Below are 27,435 nucleotides of genomic sequence, written 5' to 3'. Positions count from 1 at the left end.
TCAAGTATAGAATGCAGAAAGTTAAATATTCAAGATTATCAATCAACAAACGATCTAATCACTTAGATTGAAAAGTCTACAAAAGCAGCTTGAAGAGTACAAGATCAAAGTCCAAGATTAACTGACAATGAAAAGTCAGAGATTTATAGGATTTGCAAAGATACACTAAGCCAGATATGAAAAGCTTTAGAGATAATTTAAAGTAAGGTTTAGTACAATCTACTGCATGTTGTGTAAACCTGTGTTTACTATTCTATAAAGTAAATACTGGTCCCTTGCTTTTAATTGTATAAAACAGATCTAGAATTTCTTGTAACTCTCTCAAGGAAGAAGCTGAGTTCTTTACTTACAAAGAACCCGGGATTTGTAGCAAAACACTAGCTTGATTTTAATATAAAATTAAGTGAGTTTTGAAATATTGTGTGCACTGTTTTAATTTCAGTTAACATAATATTACTACATTTTAATCTCTCAAGGAACTCTCTCATGAAGAAGTCAATTTTACCTAAATACAATCTTAAATGAAAGATGGCAAGGCTAAATCTCTCAAGGAACTCTCTCATGAAGAAGTCAATTTTATGAATCATAATGCTAAAGTAATGTCACTCCTGAATGAAATGGTGGCTACTGAGTTACGTAAAGTGTCAGCTTGTATCATAGCTAAACAAATCTGAGATACTATCAAAGTCAGCTATGAAGGTACATCTAAGGCACGTGAAGTAAAACTTAGTATACTAATGAGTTATTATGAAGGTTTCAGGTTGGAAAGAGGTGAAAGTGTCAAATATGCTCAAAGAAGTTTCTTGACCTTGATGAATTCTATATCTCTTCTAAAAATGACTATTTCTCAATCCGAAATCAATCGGAAGATTCTCAGGATTATATTTGGACCCAATTATTTCAACTCAACAATATTTATAATTCATATAATGGGTTTGCTTAGAGATCGTATCAATTTTTGGATGTAACAATAATATAAATTATTAAATTAAATTATCTATGATCATCAATTATCCAATCAATTATTATGAAATATCTTTAGCGACTAATTTCGATTCAAACGCAGGATTCGATGGACGAGTTAACAAATTATTATGTCATTTAATAACCATTAAAATAATTGGTGGAATATAAAAAAACTGTACATGAGTAAAAAGTTCATCAATTTAATCGGAGGGAGAAACTATATCCAAACATCCAAACTGTAATGCAACATGCAAGGCCGGTTTAGTGTTGATACACTGTTGTCACTTGTCAGTATAGAGAACGAAACTTTTTACAGTACTGGACTATCAGCTGTACAAAATCACCCAAAACAATTTTTTTGCAATTAACTAGCCTTACAAAATACTAAATATATATCAATTATAATCGGTGTAAGATCCTATACTACGTCCCTGTCTTTGCATTGAATTTGGTAGTAATAACTAATGGTACACCAATGGATCAATAAGTTTTAGGTTCTACTGCAACAACACATCTTATCTGAGTTCATAGTTTCTGCCACCAGATTGCGTATCATAATCGCGGTGCCCTTTATTCTGGAATGTCAACTTTTGAGGCGCTAGCTATTCCTAACGGGCTTGATTCAATGACTTTACGCGAATTTGGATGCACTGGAGAACCCTGAGGACTATCAGGTGGGCTCATTTTCGCACCAGGCGATCCAGGCTTCTCTTCATGTTTTTTCTTTAGTGCATGTTTATGCCATGACATTAGTGCTTTGCTTGTTTGTTCATCAAATATTGTCTTTTTCATGGTTGATCCCATCTGAAATTCCCAAAAACAAAAGATCAGAGAAAGTTATACTTAAGAACTGTTCAAATAAGTCATAGTAAAATGATGGGTCCTGGGTCCTGGTTCCTGGCCATCGATGACTATAACCATCTGTCCGCGAAAAATTTCCGTGAATAGGTTTAACACGAGAAATTGATGTGAATATAGGGGACCACATTACTCTATCCGCACTAAAGTGTGGTTTTAGGGTACTAACTATCCACAAAATTTTCCGCATATAGATGGTTTGCCTACAATCGATGGATGTGGACCGGCTTCCTATAATGATAGTAACATGAAAGGAAAACCATAACAATAGCAAACATGGAGCAACTTCAAGAACCTCTTAGTCATGTGTTCCGTTCCTTATATATTGTGCTTAACGGATTAGGTCACGTTAAATGCAACTCTGTTGGGAAAATGGAGGAGTTAACGTAAAAAAGAAATACCTGTGTAACCAGAGCGTAGAGTGGGAGGGTGATGTAGCTGCACAAGAATAAAACCTCAACCCTGCCAAATGAATCACCTAATTAGAAAATAATCATTGTTGTGTATCATAGTACTAACAGAAGGTCATGTTTACAGTAACAGGGCAAATATTTTCAAGCCTCTGGATATCAGAGCAGCTATTTGTCAACTAGGAGCAATCTATTCCATTCGATTTTTTCGATTAGACTTGTTTGTTTGTTGCAAATCAGATGGAGGAGGCAGGGAATTGGGCAGTTTTCTACTCGAACTTACCCGATGCAAAGTCTCAGATACTGAAGATATATGTACTCATGAAAGCAAGAGTGCAATCCGAACTCGTACTGCAGAAAAAAATATGAAGTTTCTCACATGAGTGCTTAAGTGTATAAAGTGGAAAAGTATAAGGGGCTGCAGCTTCATTACCCATATCCACATGAAGTATGTTATCTCAAATGCATTCTGGACATAAAGGAAAGAATTAGCACCAGTTGGTCTACTCAAGAATGGAAAAACTTGAACAAAGACAAGGCATTAAAACAGAAAGACTCTTAAAGAAGAGGCAGAAGATAGAGACCTGAAAAAGTGTGAGATGAATTATATGGAGAAGTAGCCTAGGCGAACTAAACCAAAAGTATCGATCAGACACTTGGACAAGAGGTATGCCTTGTACTACAGCATGCCTTTCTGTGATTTCAATCGCCATCTGCGATATAATTGCTTGAAGCTTTGTTCCAACTAATAATATTACCTTCAATGAAGAATCCCATGGTAAACTTATTATCTTTTGTGATACTAAAATACAATGAGGATGACAACATGTACGCAAATCAATTAGGTCTTACAACTAGCGGCAAGAGAGAGAGCCAAAACATAGCCTGCCATCCTGCAAATTATAAATAAACATAAACTTAGCTATCTATTTGAAGTTTTGAAAGTGTAATCAATATCACATTTACTCTATGTTATTCGAAATCTTTATTTTACTCCAAGTACACGTGGCGGACAAGGACACGCAGACATGGGGTATGAACACTCAGTATTTCATTTTGGGCCAAAAACATGCATAGTTTTTGCAGAGTTGGTTTTTGCAGAGTTCGATGCTTGAATAATCATTCATGTCGGACACTCCCAGCCAAGTTCAAAGTAACATAGCATATAATGATCAGGTAAAAGAAACACTCAATTGGAAAAAGAAATGTACCTTCGACGTTAAGAGTCAAGAAGATGACCGCTGAAGTCCATAACAAGGGACTGAAATATGATCAGACTTGAGTAGATGAGTGTCGGATGATGTAAGAACAAGTTTTGTATCAGAAGAAGCCACGTAACGCAAAAGTTTATATCGCAACTGAATAGTACCTGATTCCTACAAGAACCTTGAAATCATCTTCTAAAGACCTTTTGATATACTTTCGAAAGTCAAACTTACTTCCAGGTGATAAATGAACCTATAACAGCAATTGAAAAATAAAATATGGAAGAATAGAAGCTCAATACATATGAGAAGAATCATGAATCTTATAGAACTTACAGAGACAAATCCATGGCGCATAGTCAAGTAGTCAGATTTACGAACAGACCTAAAAAATTGCTGGAAAAAGCAACCCTGAAATGGGCAGATGCATCAGGAAAGAATAGCACAGGGTTAGGTAAAATGCTTCATTCAAAAGTTACTGAACTAGTTGGTGTGTGTGTTGCTAATGGTTCTTGTTAGTATCATAGTCATTGTTGAGTTATTGGACCTAAGCGAATTTGAGATTATTACGATTAGTAACATGTTTAGTGTTCTTTCATATATAGCTTGCTAAGATTACCATTACTATCGCTGCTACTGCACTAAGCTTTAGCTAGGTTCTCAGATTTTTAAATGAACATCTTAAGAACTCGGAGCTAACTACAATTTGATTATAAAGGTTAAGCAGCACAATGATGATTGTGAACTAACTCAGATTTAAAGAGGTGGAATAAAATTAGAGATATTTTGACAACTGAGTTTCAACGAAATGTTTCAGTTTCTTACAAGGTAAAAGAAGACAGGGTTTTTTGTCCAGAAACTAGCGTGGTTTCTCACGAAAGACGTCTCATGTGTGAGCCTGAATTGAGCATGCTCTACATCATTAAAGAACAGTAAAGAACAGTTAAAACAATCCTGTGACTTGGGGAAATATAGACTTAAATTCATCGTTAGAATATGAAAATATAAAAGTTTGGTAAGCGTCCAAGGGAAAACCATTGTTCTGATCAGTCTGCGCAGCAGCTTCTTCCTCCCAGCGCCTCCAGGTACGAAGCTAAATCAAAGAAATAAAAAACTTATAACCATTTGTGATAAGCTGCAAAAACTTCTTTCCAAAGAAAGATCAAGATTTACATTGTAATTACAATTTGATAGCTGCAAACTATATTTATATAGTTTGATTTTAAGTTGTTTACCTTCGTCCTTCCCAGTAACATTGTAATAGCACTGTAAAGGACATGAAAGCAAGCCAAAAAGAAGATGAAGATATGTAACTGGTGAACTCCATCAACAGATACAAGCGGTTGGTAACCCTATTTAAAAAAATTGCATTAGTAAACCATCTGAAATTTGAAGTTACACCTCTGTAATGCAGGACACAAGCTTTAAGTTTTACATATGGTATGAGCCTATGATGAATGTAAACTGTCTTTCGTTAATAATCCGATGAGTGATAACTTATAGTACCACAGCCTTATAGATTATCACTACTGTTGGAAACAATTTTGTGCAGTAACTAATTAGCAAAGAAATTTGGTGCAGTAATTAATTAGCATTGTGGCAGGTCAGGGAGATTACTGGTATAGATTTGTGCATAAAGGGAAAGATTTTGGGCAGCGAGCGAGCCTTAACACCACATTAGTAATACCAAAAAGTACTATGTTGCGTCAAGTAAAGCAATTTGAGAATCAAGATAGCACAATCAGTTCATTAAGTAGTGAGTTGTCAATACCGCGTGGCACTGAGCTTTGCCGCCACCTCCTGATAATATTCTGCGCTCATCCCACAGAAGCCTACGATGCCCACCCCCACCTTTATTCTCATTCAATATCTCTGCCGCCCCCTCCTTATACTCATCCTCTTTACCCCCACTGTTTTCATGAACACGGTGCTTGCATGGTAACATCGTGTTTGCAATATGGTCACTAATACAAATTTTAGCAATGTAGCTCTGCCCAAATGTGAGAAGTAGTGATATGAATCCCAGAACCATGAGCTCTGCAAAAGTTATAGGAGAGTCAGCAAGAACCATCTGATCAGTTTGGCCAGTTGACAAACTAATGAACATTTAGCTGCTGCATAAAAAGCTGATGTTTGTACCTCCTTTAATCTTCTCAAGAACTTCAACTAGTGTCCTTTTATGTTTTTCTCTAAAAGACTGAAAGCAAAAAAGATCTTATTACTACTTAGCAAATAAAAAAAAAATCTTATTATTGTCAAAGAGACTGAACCAAGAGTGATGAGAATTTTGGATTAGATTTTTCTTAGAAGGCCTTTACACTTAGTTATCTTACAATCTAAATCTTGACGCGTGTGAAAAACTATATAGATGAAGAAATACCTATCGCTAAATCTACTGATGTGCATATTATCACAAAGTGCTATAACTGTTCAAGGACAACAAACATAATGAAGTACTATACGCAAACATATGAGCAAGATAAAGGGATAGATGGAGTCATAGAAACATGGAAAACAGTTCTGAACCTTTAATGGTGATCTTTTGGTTAAAACATAATTATTAGGTTTTTAGTTTCGGAAAACCAGATGATTGTAGATGCCAATTGCAGAAGTTATAAGAGAACGCCAAGACAGACATGTGAACATCAAATGAGGCAAATTACAAATTTTTGCACAAGTGAATAATACGATAAACCTCAAGGCTGTTATTCTTTCCTCTCCTTTAGTACATGCATTTCTTGTCTCAAATTTCTAATATTACCCTTTAACACTCACATGATCTGTAGTTATGGAGCTACGATAAAAGTTGTCATCTTTTGTCAAGTTACCAATCCAAGAAACTGAACAAAGTTCAGAAACAGGCCAAAAACAACCAGATAGGTAGCAAGAAAATTGAAATGAAAAAGCACAATGCCAAGTAATGTGTAATACAATTACAAGCCTTAAAGTTGCAGAAAGACGAATCGATAGTTAAACAAAATAAGTTATAGCAGCAGAAAAAAGAGTTACATGTCCGATATGATGCAAAAGTTTCTCCAGTAAAACCGAGATAACAACAATAACAGCACAAACAAGACCAACTGCCCATGTAGGTGTTTGATCAAGCTGCCTCTCACCAGACTCTGCTCCTCCCGACATTTCTCGCCTTCCTCAATCCTCTTTATGATAAATGTAGGTTGTCATGAGAACCACACGGGTCCGAAAAACAATCATGCATGAAATAGGAACAATATTTATCTAGAAAACACGAGTAATCGAAGAAATTTAAGTATGATAATTTTTATGGTTCTTGGACCTGGTGGCAAAACGAGACTTGTTGGAGAATGTAGTATGAATAAAAATAATAAAATGGAGGCAAACCTGTTTCTTTTGAATGAAACATTTCATCCCCAGAGTATTAGTAGGAGTTTAATCAAACAGAGACCACCAGATTATCACCTCAACCATTAAATTTAAATTTTTATAATTACAGCAAAAATGTTTGATTATGCTTTAAAAAATAAATATACTTTGTGCGTTACTAGTAATCCAATAATCAATTAACATACATGTTGTTCTCTCCATTAAGGTGTTTGAGAATAGCCTCATCTTATACTACAATCACAAAACTCATTGCCTGATCAATGTGTGTTGAGAAAAAGGGGAAAAGTAAAGCAAAAAAAAAAATATCAAAAAGACGCCGCTGCCGGGGATCGAACCCGGGTCACCCGCGTGACAGGCGGGAATACTTACCACTATACTACAACGACTTGATGTTCAAATCTTGAACTATACCTATTTAACACAATTCTTCAGCACTTTCACCACTTTGTAAAGTGGTCTCTTTTTCAGTGAGTGGTCTGTTTGATGCTTCTGGATATAATCTCTCTGAAATTTCGGTGAGGGATATATTTTTACCCACTTAACCCATGGGTCTGTAACTTTTTAAGGTTTAAATAACTTTTTACGGAATTTAAACCGTAAAAATTTACGACTATAATCCGAAAAGATTGTAAGTTAAATAGATTATTATTTGAGCTTCGAGTGTTCTGCAAGTGCAAGCATAGCAAGTCAATAATGTTCACCCAATATTTCAGCTTTTTTTTTGTGTAAAGACCCCATATTTCAAATTAAAAATGAAAATGTATATAAATGCAGAAGTAGCTAGTACGTGGAAATGAAACTGGAAAAAACTGACTTCCTATCTGGAAATATCTGAACTCTGTATTAACATTTGTATTCTATCGGTAAAAAGCCGGTGCGACTTGATCTAGAAAGAGAACTAGTTCTGCTGAGAATCTCTAGGAGTAAACACCGGAAGCTGGCCACCCCTCTGTGTTCGACTCTGCTGATAATAGCTTGGCGTTGGACCTCTGTCAGACCTCGTGGAAGCCACACTTGTGTTTCTTGTCCCGCTGCTTAACTGTTCATTTACGAGGGGTCCACTATAGAATATAGACTGACATGTGTATGTAAGCTCTGGCCCGGGAGGCATCTGAGAGGAAGAACTGACGTTCTGGGTTGATGCAGATACAAAACGCCCAGCATTGTCATCCCAATATATGGATGACCTTGTGTTTGCTGTAGAAACTGGGTTGATTCTTCGCGTTGGTACTAGTGAGGGAGACCCCATGACTGCAGCTTCGTTTCCTCTTGATGACCCTGGAGATTGATCAGCTGAAACTTGATACATTGGATTGAAATGATCTGCATTTGTAGTGCGCTGTTCAAAGGGAGAAGGAGTGAAGCTGGGAGGGAGGGGACTGCTCAGATTGCTAATGCTGTTATTACAAGTTTCAATGTCTTCCCTGCTAGCACGACTGGGTGGATATGAGCTTTTTGAACCAGATTTCCCAAATCTTCCACGATATTCTCTGTTTGTACTAGGGCTACTTCTATCACCCACTTTGGAACTAGACAAATGATCAGAATCATAATTATGATGCTTTGAACTGATTGGACGTAGAATTGATGATGAAGCTCTGGCCTTGGCACCTGCTTTAGCTGCCTCGCTGGGATCCAGCTGTGCAAGCTTCCAAGTGCTGATTTTAACAGGCCGATGCGGTACCTTCTTACCCTTGTCGGGTGGATGAACTGCATCTGGATCAACAGTAGATGGCAGACGTCCTGGGTCAAGATGTGGAATAATCTCATCCTGCAGGTGAAATTAAACTACATTTATCAGAAGTTTATTAACAACGAACATGGGAAATACAGAGTAATTTTCCAGAAATACATTGGCAAGGAGGTACTTGGACCATGCAATTCTTACTAAACCGATTCATTTAGAAAGAAATAAACAAGTATCTTCCTGGCTGGGTTGACCACAATAAATATATTACACTTGGCAAAACAAATGATGTGTAAGCTAGACCACCAATATGTCAAGCTTCTGTAGCTACTAGTGACAAATGAACTCATCGCCAACACATATATTGGTCTCAAATATTTATTCTCTTCTTTGCATCACATCTTTTTCTTTTAGAGGAAGAGCTGTATGTATCTAAATAATTTATTTATTTTGAATAATTTTCTGTTGGCAATGTGCTCCAGTTGCATCAGAGGTGTTTCATTCATTATAAAGATGCTATAAAAGAAAAGTAATTTGGCAAAGGTTTGTAATACATTAAGTAAAGAACCGGAAAGAAATAATAAAAGAAGAATGGTGTCTGAATATCTTTTAAAAGAGAGGAAAGCGGCAGACACTGTACCTGTTGATCCATAAAGATTCTTGGCGGAGTACACCATGCACCTTTGTATTGCAAGCCCATTCCGTGCGAGCTTCTTCCACTAATGACAGTGACAGCAGAACTCACCGGTGAAGATTGAAAGCTCTGCTGATCTCCACCGTCTACAGAGGGCCCAGGAGGTTCACTTTGGGTCCTCATGGCAACAACATAATCATATGTTGAGATACCCTGAAAAGATACTTTAATGAGGTTGCTTATGTTATTCAACTTGTTGAAGATTAAAAAGGAGAAACTCTAAAGATACACACCTTACGAATCAGAATCATGTGGAAGAAGAACAGTTCTCCAAGTGGCACTGTAGCCAGGAAGGAAACAACTGTACATAGAGCCTAGAATAAAGGAACAATCAATAAATTGAAACAGGATATAGCAGTGAAATAAGGAGCAGTTGGGAACACTGATGAGCACAAGAAAAGCAACAATCAGTTCAAAATATCAAAGTTTTCGAAAGCGACAAACAATAGTAAAAACTAGTTAGTAAGTAAATTGGAACCCCGAATGCATGCATCATTATTACTATTTCTCTATACCACCCAAATCAAAGTAAATGAAAAGTAACGGATGATCTAACCTATATGTCACACGAGACAATTACAATATTGAAGTCCAAATCAGTCATCAGTCTAAAGCAAAAGAATGTATGCTATGTAGCCAGGTCCATGGCTATGTGAAAGATATATCAATTAATAAAGGTGATGTAGGCAATGGAGGCAACATACCACTACAGTAGCAAATGGGGGCCGGGTAACTACATCTCCAAGTCTCTCTGAGATCAGGTGTTCTGTTGCTTTTCTCTCGACAAAGCATCGAACAAGGACAGCTATGCCAACTCCAAGCTCAAAAAGGAGCTAAAGACAGACATGCAAAGTACAGATGCCATGATGTGAACATCATAAACCAACTATAGATGGCAAAAATGAAACTAAACAAGGATGCTAGATAAAGATCAATGGAGAGGAACAAGCCAGAAAAGCATGTTGAATTCATCTTACCCAGACAAGGCTCGCTGCCATGAGGCTTACAAATGTCACATAATTTTTCCTTCCTACACAGTTATTCAACCACTGCATGAAGATTACAAGGCAATACACTAAAATCAATTGACAGAACAAAAAATAATATTATATAAATATACCTGTGGACTCTGTAACCTGATTACCAGTATCTCTTTAAAGGTAAACTTGTCACGTTCAGTTTTAAAAACAATTTCTAAACACATAACCAGATTAGGAAGACATCTCATACTCTATTTACTAATCAATAAAACTTCCAAGAAATAAATACAAGTAACCACTAAAAATAATGATCAATCGTCGTATCTTTCTAAAAATAACATAAAATTGCCTCCACCCAAGCTATTAAACACAGAACAGAAACTTCGAGGCAAGAACTGAATTACAGCAACAGACATTTATATATTTCAGTCATTGACCAGTTAAACAATTATGGAACTTCTACAAATTGATAGAACTTAGCTGATACAGTCATATACACAGGCAGACATTTATAAGACCACTAATTACATAGCCTGAGATAGGCATATTTAAGTTAAATAGAAACCATGACAACTTGCTATTACAATTTTATTAGTAATTACTATTGTTTGTAACAGAGCTAATAATTGATGGCTTATATTTAGTAAGCTTAAAAACATGAACCTGATAACATATATGACATAAACTTACTCGGCAATGATGATCAAATCCATCAACACATTTGTCACATGTTCTGCAATGCTTGCTGAAGTTTCGCACCTGCAGAATCAGAAAACAGCAGTTAATATCCTTCCCATAACAAACTTTTAGCATCCATATATTTTGTGCAGACAGAGGCTCAAAAATAAAGGATAAACGTAGATTTGGGTAACTGCATATCCACCAATAGATTCAGCCGATCAAAATGCTAGTCAGGCAACAATCCTTGATTACAAGAAATTCCAGTAAACCTCACTAGACACTATATTGATTCCTTGGATTTGCTATAATACAAATTGAACTATAACATAATAAAAATAGGGGCTATACCTCAGCATTGCATATTGTACAAAATCCAGCATGATGTTCGTCAAATTGGTCCTCCAAATAGTCTTCATCTTTTCGGCAATCTGCCTTTACAAAACAACCACACAAGAGTTCTCCAACTTTTGAAAAAGAACTTGAATTATATTTCGCAGACTTTCCTCCATATATAAATTCTTCCTTCCCGGGCTCTCCTACAGAAAATGCATTCTACAATCAGCAACCAAAAGGCTATTAACGAAAAATCAAATAAAGAAAAGGAAGAAGTAGTTATAATCAAATTGCAAATTTGCACTTCCTTCTTCACGGAAAAACACATAATCTAACAAAGTCAGATATTTAATTTGGACTCCCACAGCTTTCAAGTTTCGAAATAAAATAGTCCAATTTCTTATACAGAAATGAAGTTCATGAGATGGTGCTTTGACCTCCAAAAATACATAACTTCTGATAATAATGTATAAAAATCGCCAACCTGAGATATCTGTGTCATGATTAGAATTATAGGTTGGCATATCAGGATCAATCAAAATTCCAGGATCTGCAGGATCAATAGCTGTGCATCTTACGTAGAGTACAAATACGGAGAGAGCCTAGAAGCAGTCACAAATATAAGATAGCCAGAGCGAACATCAGTATATTGGACTACACATAATTGCAAAAATCAACGAAATCAAGATAGAAAGCGGGACTAAATTTTTTTTTCAATGAATTTACTCACCAAGAATGAATATACACCAATAGCTATGAATTCGTAGATGTCTTTTCCAAGAAAGGGGGCAAAAAAAGCATAGAAGGCAACACATAGCAAGAAATATACTGTTATGGCAACCACCTGTAATATTGCCAACAAGTGAGTAAAATGTAAAGCATAGCCACGCAGGTTATCAAATATCAAGTGATCATTAAATGACTTCTTACAACACTTTTACAAGCCTAGAGTATTAGGTCAGACCTCTATACTGGATTAAACTTAAACACATATTACTAATAACAGTCACAACAACGGAAGGACAAATCATAAACAAATGATCTTAGGTTATATAAACAAACAATCAATGATAATTATCACCCTGATTCCTGGACGATAGTAGTAAAGTTAAAACACTATACATATACTGAGTAGCAATATACACACATTGCGGCATATTAACAGAATTCATTACTCTAGAAAGTAGATGGATACTAAAAACTCTACCATCTTCCAGGGAAATTAGTTGACAGAGTTAACAATATTGCGTAATGTCCCAAGTCATAAAGTATTGCACAGAATGATATTACAGCAAACATTTTTTAGCCTTCAGGTTTTTATTTGAATTACGAGTGATTAAGAAGGTATAGATTATGTTATTTGATACCTCAAGACCTGGTTTCTACACCACTGTGACTCATCATGGAAACTGAGTTCACGGTTCTAATCCACTTAAAGAGTTTGCGACCAGATTTAATTCATCAGACAATTTAACACAGCCGAATGATTCTTGTACAAATCACCTCATGGAATCAAATCTTTTACAAGTAGATATGTTAAATCTGCCAATGTATCGTGTGTTTAATTACAAAATTTACAAACATACGATATCTATCATGAATATGTTACTTTCCTCACCTGACCAGGTGCACTTTTACTGATAAAGAAAAGAACTAAAAGATTAATAAGAAAAAAAAAATAAAGTATCAGGTCATATGATAAATTCAGTCCAAACTAATAAACATTACGATTTATAAACTATAGTACAGATAATGCTTACTATAACTCATCTAGTTGAGTATATACAGCTCAACCAACCATAAAGCTGGACTAGCTGATAGAATACACATTTGACTCTACCATCATTATTTGATTGCATAATTATTACAGTCTTTCGAACAACTAATCATTATTTTGTACAATGAGCTAAGAATTTCATCTGATTATATGGCCTATTTCGACAATCGAAATCAAGAGTTATATTCAAGAACCTCCATCACAATTCAACCAACAAATACCAAAAATCATCCAAGATCCAAAACAAGAACTCATTACACAACTACTAAGCAAACATTAAAAGCTAAAGTTCACATCTACTAAAATTAACTAATAACACAACTCATTATACATGTAAGTCACATAAAACAACAATCACTACACTCAAACACCAAAAATTAACTAAAAAATATACTAATTTTTTTTAATCAAAACAACAAACATGGGCTTAAAGAATTGCATGTACCTGTAAAGTATGAGCAGGCAGCTCCCATCCATGACGCCTAGGCATGATCAAACCACTTGAGTAGCTTCAAAAAGCTCAAAAAATCATGCAAATTAGCAATAAAAACATATAAATTGTGACAAGCCCCTGTGATAATAATGCAGACCCAGATGATGAAAAGTGATTTAAAGACGACCCATTTGCTTGAATTTTGATTTTAGGGCTTATGAAAAATAATTGTTTTAATCATAATGGCAGTCAGGATTTTAGAGCGTGTGTATCTATAGGAGATAGATACAAAGACTGGTAGGGGTAACAACTACTTTCTCTAACGAGTGACGAAATTGCCGGCTGTTTGGTTACCATAAATACTTCAATTTTTTTTTTGTTAATGATTGATTTCTTTTATTAAGTATAGTTCTAGTACTTTATTAAAAAATTATTAGATGGTTTGATAAATATAACTATCTATCTATTACTATCTATCTATTACTATTATAGAAAAAAACGAAATTTTAAATTTTTTGATACGGTACATGTTATTTGTACACGGTAAATATAACTTTGATAAAATTATTAGGTTTATACCCAAAGTTAATTTTATAACTATTTGGGGTTAGTTTTATCATTAAAAAAATTTAGTAAAACACAAGACCTAAAATTTTCGGAAAAAATGATGTTAGTGAGATTATATTGAAGAATTTACCTGATATATGTAACAAATTACCAATTTTATGACAGTTACAAATTACCAATATTTATCAATCTTACTGCGGTTATGTATATATATGGAAATAATCAAATATATAATTAATTTTTTAGGAAATTTGGATATGTATGTAGAATTGTAAAAGAGCAAGTTTTACTAGAAGTTAAAAGTAAATTTTCAAAAACAAAGACATCTGTAATTGGTGATTTGTTGTGGAAATATCGTTTTTCAAAGGCCGACAGTGAGCTTTTTACAACAAAGTTTCTAGAAAATATATTATTGGGAATGGTAATGGTGGGCAGTGCTGTTTTTTTTTTCTTTTTCTGGTGCGCCAGCATGCAGTAATCTCGAAGTTTACGGTGAAATTTGGATTTGAGTGTTAGATTTTGAATTCTGAAGGATAATGTCAGGGTCTTAGAACTCTTAATTAAAAACGGAGTCAAATATAAAAAATATAGTCAATTTTTCGAAAAATCATACTTCAACCAACTCTACTACACTATCAAGACATGAATTGAACATACTACTTGAATTATATTTGAAAATTCAGGGGGTCCAGGACCCGTCTGTACGTCGAAAGATTACACATCAGTTATTATTACCATATTAAATTGATATATTTTATTTATAACAATTTAAAATATTAATAATATACTATTTTTAAATTATAGACAACATCATCTAAGCAAAATGTCTTAGAGTATCTCCAATGGAAGTAAAATTTTTAACATTTCAACCTTTCATGCCCTTAGCAAAAAATATAGACAACTACTTTTCGTTGGCTATATTCGGCTAACCAAAAAACTCCATAGTTATATTTTATATAATTAAAATTATAGATAATATCATTGAATTACCTATCAAAACTCTTATTTAAAATTTTAAAAAATAATGATAGCCAATCATTATAGCTAATTTTTTCAATTTTTACCATTGGAGATACTCTTACAGGTTCATCAAATTTTACATTATTTTACGGGTCCAATTTAGCCGACTATAATAGTTAACTCCATTGTAGATGCTTTTACCGCAACAGGTCTAATCTAAAATGATTCCATGCATATTTGTTGAACATGATTTAAATATACAGACTTAAATTAAAACATGGTAGTTTACCAATGCATAGTGCTTGTCCATGTTATTCCACGAAATTTTATTTTACCTTTACACAATTTTAATGAAGAAAGCATGGACCTTTCTTTTATTTTCTTATCAGTGGCAACTAATCTTGTTGTTGCAGAACCTGCCAAACTAAATCAAGTAAATGCTGAATGGTGATCAATCACTATCATATCTTGAGTAAAACCAATATCATGAGATTCTTCTGTTGTTTCTGGTTGTTGTGAAATAGGATTAGATGCCTCAAGATCCCAGTGCTGATCATCACTATGTTCAGATTGACAAGATGACACTGGAGTCTGTGGGATGCTTTCATTTGGTGTACTTTCATCACAGACTGTTGGTGCTACAAATGCAGGGGTAACTGCGGTTTTACGGAGTTTCTTTTGATTTGCCTTTGCAGATTTATGCCAGTTCCTTAAGGCCTTTGCTGTTTGTTCTTGAAATATTGATTGTTTCATGTGTGAGCCCATCTGCCAAGCACAAAACTTTGTGTTAGTACTCAGTAATACCAGCATCAATTGATCTCGAAATAAATATGCATAATTACATACTTGTGTAACTAATGCATAAAGAGGAAAAGTTATGTAGCTGCATAGGACATGCAATGCTACTCCAAGCATCACTCTTAGCAGAACTGATACCAGTTTCTCGTGAAAACATGGCTTGTGACGAAATTCAAACTGCATTATTTGTAATTATCGAGGTCATTAGGTGTAGAAAATTAGTCTTCCAAGAAAGTAATCTTAACATTTAGTAAGTTACTCACCAGTGTAAACAGAAAAAATGCCATTTGAAATGCATTCTGGAACAAAGTGAGATGAATCAAGAAAAGAATCCATTGGGGTCGATGAAACCAGAAGAAATCATCACTTGGTTGCACCATTGGGGATCCTCTTACAATGATTGCCTGGTCATGAATTTGCTGAGCCATATCCATAATCACAAGCTCCAGTTTTGTACCCACCATCACAAGTATCTACAACAAAGCAATCAAACTTTACAGTTTAACAAGGGTACAAGTTTTCAAATCATTGCTAATGACTTCACCAGTCATGATATATTCTTACCAGAAGTGGCACTATCGAAAGCCAGGTCAATGTGTGCCATTCTGGATCATTGCCAAAGATACGACACCCAATTGTTAACAACTTATTCAGTCATGAAATTTGTTTCATTTAATTATTGAGTTCATTAACATAAGCAACAATAAAATCACAGTAATTAAGTGCTGAGAGTCGATTACTAACCGTAGACGTTTAGAATCAAGAAGATGAGAGCAGAAATCCATAAGGGAATACTGCATAGGAAACATGAAGCAATGTGTTCAAAATACTCTACTAGGAGTTGTTAATCGTTAAAATTTGGTACTGATTGGAGAAAGAGAGACACCTTATTCCCAAAACTTTCTTGTAGTCATCTTCCATAGATCTTCTAATGTATTTATGAAAATTAAACTTGCTATTAGGTGCAAAATGTGCCTGCAAAAACAAAGCTTCTAATAATTATAGCGCGTTGCAGTATCAAATTAAAATATAAAATGCAACAGATGGCTCTTACATTGATAAATCCACTGCGAATGGCCATATAATCAGCCTTCGATATGGAACCTAAAAATTGCCTGAAAAATGCCACCTGCAAATTGTTACAGAAAATAAACCACCCTCCTGTCTTCCTGAGTTATCAGAGCAGAGAAGGATAGTCTAATATCTTACAATCCATCTAATCAAAGGTTTTCTGGAGAAACCAACGTGACGTTTCACAAAAGTAGTTTGGTGAGTAAGCCTCAATCTTCTTGGATCTGCAATAGTACTTATTGAATTATAACCCATGCATCATGTCTTTCATTAGCAGATATGTAAGAAGGATCAAGATGAATTTTAGTACAATAAAACTATAATGAAACATAAGGCAAAGTAATTACCAATGGTGACTTGATACTCCAAAGATGAAGTCTCTGATTCCCAGGCCTTCCACTTCATCATCTATTTTATTCCAGAAAAGTTATTTTAGAAAATTGTTCAAGGAAGAACAGCACTTAACAGCTTTTGAAAAGCCAAGAAAAGCTTACCTTGGCTTGTCCGAGAGCCATGAGGATTACACTGTACAAAACATGAAAGACTACAAGGACAAATATAAACATGTGCAACTGGTGTACCCCTTTGAATGAAATTAATGAAATTCGTCCCTGCCCCGAAAAAAAGAGACTGTTAAGCCAGTTTCATGGTATATTCTTATGTACTGCAAGGTTACATATGAGTGCATGTCTATTGGAAGCACGATAGTATTATGCCTACCTTGGCAGAACAATAGTCCTCGTGTTCATCCCTAGCAGCCAAACTTCGATGCCATATCATCGTCTCTGCGTATGAAAGCAGTTTTCTCCTGTCACCACCTTCATTTTCTCCCTTACTCTCATAGAGGCCTCCCTTCTCATTGTAGTGCTGGCACGGAAGCAATGTCTTTCCAAGTTTGATAGGGATGCATATTTTGACAACATAAGTCGTACTCACACTTAGTAACAAAGATATGAATCCTAGTATCATCAATTCTGCAAATCAACAGCAATCAACCCATACATCAATTCTCTACTTCAGGTTCACTTCAAACAAACAGCTGAGTAATAGTAATTACTTGTATTTTTTCTAACCTGCTTTTATTTTTTCCAAGGCTTCTGTCATGGCCTTCTTTTGTCGCTTATGAAATAACTGTCATAACCCGAAAAAAGTAGTAAAACACAGTCATTAAGTTAAATCTATAAATTTCTAAATAGAAGCTCAATAAATGAATATCAACATTAATATACCTTTCCAAGAGAAAGAATTCCATGTTCAATGGAAATAGATATGACAACAAAAACTGCACATACGAGGGCAACAGCCCATGTCGGTATTTCTTGCAGTGACCTATCGTCCAACTCCCCTTCTGCCATTGCAAGCCGCAAAGAGAAATGCAGTGTGTGTGTTGTGCGCAGCAAGTTTATAGTTTTCTTGAGCCTTCTGATAGAGCTAGTACTCCTACTTGGTAGTGAAAAAGTTGTCGTATAAGTTTCTACGATCAGGTCCTTTTTTATAGTGCAGGTGCAGACATTGTTGTCTGCTGTAATTTATAAGCCAACCCCTCAGTATATTACTATGTGTAGAATGCAGATATACAGAGAGTGTTCTATTAGGAATTGTTCTCTAATGGAGTAATTTATAAGCTGACCAGCCTAAGCTTTCTCAAATATAAAAAATAAATATACTTGAAAGTTGACAATGATTGGTAATCTACAGCTATCAATAGTTGGAGACTGAGAGTGAGAACTTGTAAATTGGATGTATTGCATGGCTGTTGAACACCAATTTAATGTATTACTAAAAACTGTGATCTTGACTTCATAATAACTGTATTACAATAGCAATTGAATTAATTTAATTGGACAGCCATTTTGTCTGTATAGTTATGACTTATGATAGCAATTTCTTGCTATCTTCAGCAACTTTTTGTTGGACAAGCATTTTGTCTGTATGGTAGCAATTCCTGTTTAATGACAGTCCTATTTTGTATATATTTGACAACAATTTTATTTCTTAAGACCTCGTCCGACTTGATTAGTATTCGAGTACTTTTTTCTTAATATTAGTAACTACTTTATTTCTTAATATCAGAGTTTTAATTTTTATGGATTTGAGTCGTGAGCGATGTTTGTGTAATCATCTGCAGAAGCACAACTGATTTTGTATCATCCCTCCTACAAGTTTACAAGATTTTATTTTGGTTAATAACCTGATGTCTGATGAAAATCTCTAAAGTTCTGGAATTAAAAATTTTTAATACTAAGATATTAAAGCTTAAAAGTTAGGTTGGCAATGTTAAAGAGTATAAGATCATGTTTGGGCCTTCCTCTACCACCTTAAGGTTTTAGTGCGACTGGTTACTTAACAGGCAAGTCTTCAAGTCTGTTAATACATGTATCGCTTGGCATAGGCCTGTGAATTTTGAGAACAGAACTAAACTCCGAATCAGTGATTTCTCAGTCCTGCGCAGCCATGAACCAGCTGCCTTAAGTATTCATGGTAAAAAAGTTACAGTTTGTTTGATAGTTTCAAAATGTGTTTTATTACCAAGCAGTCATTAACCATTTGCTACTCTCTCTGTCACATATTCAACTCTCTGTTTTTTCATATATTTCATTCATCTTCTAGTCCAATAAAAAGATGATCTTGAAGAAATTGTTCCATCAGGCCATCACATATATGCACATAAGCTTGTTCAGGTTAGGACTTAAGAAGATACTTATTATGTTGCACCAACATTCTTCTTCTTTTCTTCAGGGAAGACCTTATGGTAAATCATTGACTGGACCTAGAAGCTTCCTGCTTCAAAATCACTGGTGATGGAAACTTTCATCGATGAAGCATGCGAGTATACAACAAAAATAAATCAATGCTGGCCTTCAGGTAACCTGCACTAGTCTAGTATTACTGTATCAGATCAAGTGACATTTACGTTTTTTTGCCATTAAATACGAAGTAGTGAAATTAATAACTAAACATTTTGTAAAGGAGTGGAATATACCATAATACTGTTTTATTAGCATTAAGACAGATTTAGTTTCTTCTTAAGAGTAAATCTTCGAGGTATAAAATGTACTTATATAAACTTATGACTGTTAATCGTTTTGCTAGTAATCGTCACTTTCGACCATCCTACGTAAGTCAGCTGGCCAATGTATCGGAAGCATCCTAAAGAACTTGTTTTCTTTTGGCTATATGCTCGCATATAAGTCAGCTGGCCAATGTATTAGAGGTTTAACTAAAGTACTAAACGTATCTTCAGAAGTAGTCAAGCTACGACGAAAAGAAATCTCAGTTTGCAGCCAGGCTACAGGTGTTGAAATTGTAGGTTTACAGGTTTTGTTTTAAGGTGATGTCTGCAAGTTTGGCTGTGTTAAAATATAATATAAAGATCCAGTTTGGTCTTCCTCTAACATCTTAAGGTTTTAAATAAGCCGGTTATTCAATAAGTTGTACTTTTTTTCGTTCATCATAATAGCCTCTGGAGTGAAGGTGCATTAATTATAAAATATACTTGCTGATATCCTTATTACAGAACTCACAAACGAACAGGAAGCTACTTTTTGTGGACTTAATTCTGACAGAAACGACGATATTTTTCCTCACCTGCGAACAGAAGTTTCTCCAAGTGGCTTGTTGCTATGGTTTCAGATGAAAGTGAAGCTTCTATAAATAGTCTTGATATTCAGATACTTTTTAGCTCTTTGATACATTTTGAACAGAGATACATTACTAGTCAGCCTCTTCTTATTCTGCTGCATAAGGCTGGAATTACTTATCTGTGTTTAAAATGCAGCAAGAATTTTCAAAAGATCCCTTACCCTGATAGTCCCACACATGCTTCTTTGATGATCGAACACGAGTATCCGCTACATGCTACAATACTAAACCATTGTTATGTTTTCAAATTAAGATGATGTTACTCTTTTTCTGACAAAAAATGATAACGATAATATTATAGATTGTTAGAGCAATATGCAGATTTGGAAGGTGAGCAAGCTAGAGATGTCAAAGATTAAACATTCATTCATGAAGGAGACAGTACACAATGCACCTTACATATAGGTGGGAACAAACAGTTAGGGAATCAAAATAACAAACTATCAGACCAAAAGACAAACAAGTCCTCACACCAACTAATACATGACTAGCTAGCAGCAGGGTACAAACGTCTATTTATTTCTAGTGGTCATATAGCAGAAACAGTAGGACACAGCAGGAAACAAACATCATGCAAGGTGATAAGGTGGCATGTTTCCATGACTCCCCTTCAAGCTGAGCTGGAGGTGCAGAGAGAGCTCCAAGCTTGTCCAAAAGACTATAATGTTGTTTAACTGAGAGAGGTTTTGTCAATATTTCAGCCGCTTGCACTCCAGATGGCACATAAGATGTCATGATTTCACCAGATTTGATTTTGTCTCGAATGAAGTGGCAGTCCACTTCGATGTGCTTCGTTTGAGCATACATCACGGGGTTCGCAGCAATTGATAAAGCAACAAGATTGTCACACTTTAGCATAGTTGATGGCAAGGATGATAAGCCCATGTCCTTTAGCAAGGCTGTTAACCAAGTTATTTCACACGATGTCAAGGCCATGGATCTGTATTCCGCCTCTGCGGTGGATCTAGCAACTACATGTTATTTCTTCGTTTGCCAACTCACAGGGGAATCACCCAACAGAAGAGAGAATCTAGATATTGATCATCGTGTCACTGGACAATTTTCCCAATCGTTGTCCGAGTACGCCTGAATGCAAGGATTAGAAGCAGAGGCCAGGAGAATGCCTTGAGAGGGGTTGCCAACAAGATATCGGAGCAGTTTCTTTGTTGCTTGGAGATGTGCATCTGTGGGTTGGTGCATGAACTGACTCAATGTGTGCACATAGAATGTAATGTTTGGTCGAGTCACGGTCAAATATATAAGCTTTCCCACCAGCCGTTGATAAACATGAGGATCTTCCAGAGCAGAGCCAGTAGTCGGTGTCAACTTCAGGTGAGAGTCTATTGGCAATTTCAGCGAAGATGCATTTTCCATGCCAAATTCCTGTAGCAAGTCAACAGTGTATTTTTTCTGTGAGAGGAAGAAACCTGCAGATGTTCGACTTACTTCCAGTCCCAAGAAGTAAGTAACAGGACCAAGGTCCTTCATGTGAAATTGCTTCGCCAATATAGCCTTGAGATGATCAATACTGGCACTTGAGCTTTCAGATATAAGTAGATCATCCACATACACTAACACCAACGTGATGTGTTCGCCTGATGTTTTTGTGAACAGGCTATAATCGGTTTTCGATTGCACATATCCAATCATGAGAAGTGTCTCTGATAATTTGCTGAACCACAGCCTAGGTGCTTGTTTGAGCCTGTATAGTGACTTTAATAGTTTGCAAACCCATTCTTCAATCGACACACCACCATCAGAGCCAGAAACATTAGCAATTCGCGAACCAATTCCTGCATACCCTGGTGGAAATTTCATGTATACCTCCTTTTGCAATTCACCATTTAAAAACGCGTTGGATACATCCATCTGTATAGTTGGCCATCCTTGTATTGCTGCCACAGCAAGAAGAGTTCGAACAGTTGTCAGCTTAGCTACTGGGGCAAAGGTTTCTGCATAATTGATGTCATACACTTGCTTACAACCCAGCACAACGAGCCTTGCTTTGTATCTTTTAACCATTCCATCAGGATTATACTTAGTTTTGAAGAGCCATTTGCATCTACTAGACTTCTTTCCTGGTGGAAGTTTTGTTATATTCCACGTATTATTTTCCTCCAAGGCGGTCAGTTCCTTGTTCATGGCCTCTACCCAATGAGCATGTTGCAGTGCTTATTTGAAGCTGACAGGATCAATGTTAGCAGTCATCTTAGCAGAGAAGCAAAAGAACTGAGTTGTCATTGGGAGATTCACAACTCGAACTATATTTTGCAGAGGACTGAGCACTATTCACATAGTCACCAAGCCAAATTGGTTTGGTTACTACTCGTGCGGACCTTCGTAACACGGGAATTTCAGGTGGTGCTTCTGCATTATTTCCATCAATTTCTAGTTTCACTTTCATCTTGGACTTCATCAATAACCAGGTTATCATGATGATATACCGAAGGTTGGGGCATAGCAAAAGGTGTGGGTTGTATATAAGCAGCTGTGTTATCACCATTCAGAGGGAATATTGACTCGTGAAATGTCACATCTCGAGAAACAAAGGTTCTTTTGGTTGTCAAATCTAACAAAGTGTAGCCCTTTTGATTAAACGGATAGCCCACAAACACACATGGTACTCCCCTTGGCCCAAACTTGTCACCATATTGAGATGGATTTGCAGCGAATGCTAAGCAACCATAGGCCTTGATACGATCATAATCTGGTAGTTTTTCGAACAGAACTTCATACGGGGTTTTATTACCTAACACTGGTGTAGGCAATCTGTTGAGCAAGTAGACAGCTGCAAGGACACATTCACCCCAGTGTTCCAAGGGAAGACATGCTTGAAAACGCAAACAACGTGATATTTCTAACACAGACCTGTGACGTCGTTCCACATGCGCATTTTATTGTGGACGGTGTACACATGATTTTTGGTGCAGAATCCCTTTCTCTGCATAATATTGAGTGCACAAAGCATCTTTAAATTCAGCAGCGTTGTCAGACCTTACAGTGCGAATTGTAGTGTTGAAGTGCACAACAACATAATTGTTGAATGTCTTTAAGGTTTCCAGATAGTCAAATTTTTGTTGAATGTGATAAACCGAGGTAACTCATGAGTAGTCATCCACAAGTGTCAAAAAATATTTGTATTTCCCCCGAGTGGCAACTTTATAAGGTCCCCATGTATCCACATGAACCAACTCAAACTTTGCAGATGCATGAGAATCACTCAATTCAAAAGGGAGCTTTGTAAACTTTGACATAGGACATGATAAGTGGCATTTTATGCCACTTAGAGCATCTCATAACGGCTTGAATTGATGTCTTGAAATCGAGAATTTTGTGTATTTGATGCGTTTTTCTAGTGTTTATGTATTTCAGGGTATAATTTGCTTATATAGGGAGAATTCATCAAAATAAGACTAGGGAAGTGCTTGGGATCAGTTGTGGGGAGTTGTGCGAAGAAATCAGCAAAATCAGAAGCAAAAATATTATTTTTTCCAGAAAGGTTGCAGGCACCCGCCTGGAAGGAGCAGGCGACCGTCTGCCAGGAGCCGCCCGCGTGGAGATTGGAGGCGGCCTCCTGGGTACGGGAATTTTAATTCTGGATTTTCTAATTCGAGTTCTATCGGGCTTCTGACTGCGCTGTTTCTTGTGGACTTTTATATAAACCTATTTGGGAGACGTTTTCACAATAAGCAAGGAACAAGTAACAAGGAGAGAAGATTAAGAAGACCGTTTTAGCACGCAACAACGAAGAAGAGGAAGCATACGTTTATCTTGTGATTCTTTTAATTTGTTGTAACAGTGGACGCTAGTTTTCTTTACTCTTTGAACCTTAATACTCTTGTGACGTACTCTATTTTTATTAAGTAATTTTTATTAGTTTATATCGTTGTGTTAATATCATATTTTCATATGAACCCATGGTGACGATGAGTTCTATCATGGGCTAATCGTGATCATGGGGTTATAACGGATTTACTATGGATTTCTTTAGTTAATTGTTTAATACCTTGGTATGTGGTGATTGTATGATATCTAGCATATGTTGTGCTTATTCGTCTTATGTGTGTCGCGAACATATAAGATAGCATGTTAATCTCTTGTGAAGCGGCAGTGAATCTTGAGATTTAGAACTTGCCATGCTAGCATAGGTTCATGTATTGTATGCATGATTAGTAGGTATCTCTAACCTTTTTACTTGCCCTGTGTAATCATAATGAATAACTTGTGCTTAAATCGTTATGTTGTCAAATTCTGTAGACATATAGGGTCTCAACATAATTGATGCCTATTCAACTTCTATCTTAATTGTGGATGCTTGGTAGAATGGTATTCGTACAACGAAAGTTGGCGTTTATCAGTTTCGTGTTGTTCGATTAATATCATCACCTAAGGGTAATAAATAATAACTATTGAATGAAGTATTAATGAAGTTATGATCTCATGTGTGTTTAATATTGATAATTTAAGTGTTTACTTCTCGTAGTTAATATTAGTTAATCAACCTTAACTGTTATTGTCTTGACATTGGAGAGTAATCATACATTGGTGAGTAAGTTTTAATTAAATATAATTAATTAGAGTCTCTGTGGGAACGAACTAGAAATCATTCTACATTACTTGTGAACGTGTATACTTGCGTGATTTAATTAGTGCATGCTTTGTGCCCTAACAAGTTTTTGGCGCCGCTGCCGGGGACTCGGTATTAATTTGTTTAGTTTATGTACTTGCCATTAGTGGTCATTAGGATTCATTGATTAAGGCTTGTTACTTACTGCTTCCGGTTGTGTTTCAGGTACTCTAATGAGCGTTTATGCAAACACGTTCTCGCACCCGCAAGAGAAATCTTGATACGACTGAGGAGACAGATTCAGCTCTTGACTTTCCGGAGAAGATAGTTTTTGAAGATTCGGATATAGAGAGTGAGAAGAAAGAACCAGTAACAATGGGTGATCGTTTAGTTCCAGCTTATCCAGCTCTAATGGACTTTTCTCGGCCTAAAATTGATGACATATAGTCAAACATCATTCATCCGGATATTCAGGCCAATACTTTCGAAATCAAGCCGGGCACTATTCAGATGGTTCAGAATTCGGTTTCTTTCGGAGCTGCTGCGACTAAAGATCCCAACATGCATATCAGGAATTTTGTCGAGATCTGTAGTACTTTCAAATATAATGGTGTTACTGATGAGGCTATCAAGCTGAGACTTTTCCCATTCTCTCTGAGGGACAAAGCTAAGGATTTGGTACATTCTTTACCAGCTGGGTCCATCACTACTTGGGAAGATCTCACACAAAAGTTTCTGGTGAAGTTCTATCCAATGGCCAAGACTGCAGCTATGAGGAGTGCTCTTACTCAGTTTACGCAGCAACAAAGAGAATCTATGTGCGAAGCTTGGGAGCGCTACAAGGAGATGTTGAGAAAGTTTCCACATCATGGTATGCCTGACTGGATGGTGATCACTGGGTTCTACAATGGTTTGGGGGCCCAATCTAGGCCCATGCTCGATGCAGCTTCTGGAGGCGCTTTGTGGGCCAAAAGCTATACTGAAGCCTATAATCTTATTGAAACTATGGCTGCAAACGAGTATCAAAACCCAACTCAAAGGATGGTGCCTGGGAAGGTAGCAGGTATTCTGGAAGTTGATGCAGCTACAGCTATTGCAGCGCAGCTCCAAGCGCTGTCTATGAAGGTCGATTCTTTAGCCAACTATGGAGTCAATCAAATAGCTAATGTATGTGAGCTTTGTGCAGGCTCTCATGCTACGGATCAGTGTTCTCTTGTTAATAAATCTGTTCAGTATGTGAATAATTATCAGCGACCGCAGCAGCCTGTGCCAGCTACTTATCATCCTAATAACAGAAATCAACCCAATTTCAGCTGGAACAATAATTAGAATGCTGTTCAGCAACCATATCAGCAAGCTGCGAGTAAACAGTTTAATCCACCTAGATTCCAGCAACCTCAGCAATATGCTCAAAGGAAATCATATCCTCAACAAGGAGGTGCAGCTCCACCTTCTAGTGCTGATTTTGAGGAGTTAAAGCTGTTGTGCAAAAGTCAGGTTGTTTTTATCAAGACTTTGGAAAATAAAATCAGTCAAATAGCCAATGCCTTGCTCAATCATCAACCTGGCACACTTCCGAGCGATACTGAAGTGTCAGGCAGGAAGGAAGCTAAGGAGCAAGTCAAAGCTATCACCTTAAGGTCTGGAAAAGTTGCTGATGCTGAAAAAGCAAAAGATGGATAAGCTGAAATTGTAGATGAAGAAGAAAAGCAAAAGGAGAAAGAGGGGGAATCAAGGAAGACTACTGTTGAACACACTCTGCCTGAGGGTAATACAGGGGAGAAGCAGCTCTATCCTCCACCACCTTTTCCTAAGAGGTTGCAAAAACAAAAGCTGGACAAGCAGTTTGGTAAGTTTCTGGAGGTGTTTAAGAAACTTCACATCAACATACATTTCGCTGAGGCTCTGGAGCAAATGCCTAGTTATGCGAAATATATGAAAGGTATACTTTCAAGGAAGGTGAAACTGGTTGATCTTGATACCGTTGCTCTAACGGAAGAGTGCAGTGATGTGCTGCAACAAAAGTTACCTCCAAAGCTTAAGGATCCAGGTAGCTTCACCATTTCTTGCACCATTGGCAAGTTGTCATTCGACAAGTGCCTTTGCGATTTGGGAGCAAGTATCAATCTGATGCCGTTGTCTATCTTCAAAAAGTTGAATTTGCCTGATCCAAAGCCCACCTACACGTCTCTACAATTGGTTGATCGTTCTATTACATACCCACGAGGTATCTTGGAGGACGTGCTAGTAAAGGTGGACAAGCTCATCTTTCCTGCAGATTTTATCATTCTGGATTTCGAGGAAGATAAGAAGATTCCCATAATCTTGGGAAGACCTTTCTTGGCTACAGGCCGTACTTTGATAGATGTGCAAAAGGGTGAACTTACTATGAGGGTGCAAGATCAGGATGTGACATTCAATGTGTTCATTGTAATGAGATTCC

General features: G+C 36.4%; 3 protein-coding genes and 2 non-coding genes across 5 annotated transcripts; all 5 read right to left on the bottom strand.

Annotated features, from left to right (window-relative positions):
• Positions 1 to 1,258: 1,258 nt before the first annotated feature.
• On the bottom strand, positions 1,259 to 6,744 carry LOC141711100 (MLO-like protein 9). Its single transcript, XM_074513538.1, has 15 exons — positions 6,449 to 6,744; positions 5,579 to 5,636; positions 5,211 to 5,476; positions 4,675 to 4,791; positions 4,475 to 4,532; positions 4,265 to 4,353; positions 3,776 to 3,850; positions 3,604 to 3,692; positions 3,446 to 3,495; positions 3,087 to 3,127; positions 2,819 to 2,992; positions 2,668 to 2,703; positions 2,518 to 2,585; positions 2,226 to 2,286; positions 1,259 to 1,770 (listed from the first exon to the last, which is right to left on the bottom strand). The coding sequence occupies exons 1-15, from the start codon at positions 6,575 to 6,577 to the stop codon at positions 1,537 to 1,539; spliced, it is 1,545 nt and encodes a 514-aa protein (XP_074369639.1). The 5' UTR covers positions 6,578 to 6,744; the 3' UTR covers positions 1,259 to 1,536.
• Positions 6,745 to 7,116: 372 nt separating this feature from the next.
• TRNAD-GUC (transfer RNA aspartic acid (anticodon GUC)) lies at positions 7,117 to 7,188 on the bottom strand. Its single transcript has one exon. It is a non-coding gene; the product is annotated as a tRNA-Asp (tRNA).
• A 353-nt stretch (positions 7,189 to 7,541) lies between these two features.
• Positions 7,542 to 13,718, bottom strand: LOC141713496 (protein S-acyltransferase 21). The gene is made up of 10 exons (XM_074516932.1): positions 13,400 to 13,718; positions 11,908 to 12,021; positions 11,662 to 11,779; positions 11,193 to 11,380; positions 10,854 to 10,922; positions 10,161 to 10,232; positions 9,888 to 10,016; positions 9,417 to 9,497; positions 9,130 to 9,336; positions 7,542 to 8,573 (listed from the first exon to the last, which is right to left on the bottom strand). Exons 1-10 carry the CDS (start codon positions 13,442 to 13,444, stop codon positions 7,701 to 7,703), a joined length of 1,896 nt encoding a protein of 631 aa, XP_074373033.1. The 5' UTR covers positions 13,445 to 13,718; the 3' UTR covers positions 7,542 to 7,700.
• Positions 13,719 to 15,302: 1,584 nt separating this feature from the next.
• LOC141715109 (MLO protein homolog 1-like) lies at positions 15,303 to 18,138 on the bottom strand. The gene is made up of 13 exons (XM_074518592.1): positions 18,013 to 18,138; positions 17,857 to 17,914; positions 17,504 to 17,757; positions 17,278 to 17,394; positions 17,131 to 17,191; positions 16,922 to 17,007; positions 16,767 to 16,841; positions 16,599 to 16,687; positions 16,457 to 16,506; positions 16,277 to 16,317; positions 15,976 to 16,185; positions 15,761 to 15,889; positions 15,303 to 15,679 (listed from the first exon to the last, which is right to left on the bottom strand). Exons 1-13 carry the CDS (start codon positions 18,136 to 18,138, stop codon positions 15,344 to 15,346), a joined length of 1,632 nt encoding a protein of 543 aa, XP_074374693.1. The 3' UTR covers positions 15,303 to 15,343.
• Positions 18,139 to 25,760: 7,622 nt separating this feature from the next.
• LOC141716041 (small nucleolar RNA R71) lies at positions 25,761 to 25,867 on the bottom strand. Its single transcript, XR_012572774.1, has one exon. It is a non-coding gene; the product is annotated as a small nucleolar RNA R71 (small nucleolar RNA).
• Positions 25,868 to 27,435: the final 1,568 nt, after the last annotated feature.

The sequence above is a fragment of the Apium graveolens genome, chromosome 3 (genome assembly GCF_009905375.1).
Source record: "Apium graveolens cultivar Ventura chromosome 3, ASM990537v1, whole genome shotgun sequence".
NCBI lineage: Eukaryota > Viridiplantae > Streptophyta > Magnoliopsida > Apiales > Apiaceae > Apium > Apium graveolens.
The sequence above is the reverse complement of the archived record's forward strand: the minus strand, read 5'-3'. Positions and strand labels throughout refer to the sequence as shown.

Bases quoted from the DNA above. Each gene is read 5' to 3' on its own strand.
- LOC141713496 (XM_074516932.1), bottom strand. From the start codon at position 13,444: ATGCCTAGGCGTCATGGATGGGAGCTGCCTGCTCATACTTTACAG. The intron at 11,780-11,907 runs GTGAGTAAATTC...GACTGCTTCTAG, and splicing joins TTGGTGTATATTCATTCTTG to GCTCTCTCCGTATTTGTACT. The intron at 11,381-11,661 runs GTTGGCGATTTT...CATTTTCTGTAG, and splicing joins TCATGACACAGATATCTCAG to GAGAGCCCGGGAAGGAAGAA.
- LOC141715109 (XM_074518592.1), bottom strand. From the start codon at position 18,138: ATGGCAGAAGGGGAGTTGGACGATAGGTCACTGCAAGAAATACCGACA. The intron at 17,192-17,277 runs GTAAGCTTTTCT...GGAATAAAATAG, and splicing joins TGGCTCTCGGACAAGCCAAG to ATGATGAAGTGGAAGGCCTG. The intron at 16,186-16,276 runs GTAAGAATATAT...GCTTTGTTGTAG, and splicing joins TTTCGATAGTGCCACTTCTG to ATACTTGTGATGGTGGGTAC.
- LOC141711100 (XM_074513538.1), bottom strand. From the start codon at position 6,577: ATGTCGGGAGGAGCAGAGTCTGGTGAGAGGCAGCTTGATCAAACACCT. The intron at 3,851-4,264 runs GTAAGAAACTGA...TGCCCATTTCAG, and splicing joins ACCCTGTCTTCTTTTACCTT to GGTTGCTTTTTCCAGCAATT. The intron at 2,704-2,818 runs GTCTCTATCTTC...CTTTATGTCCAG, and splicing joins TTCATCTCACACTTTTTCAG to AATGCATTTGAGATAACATA.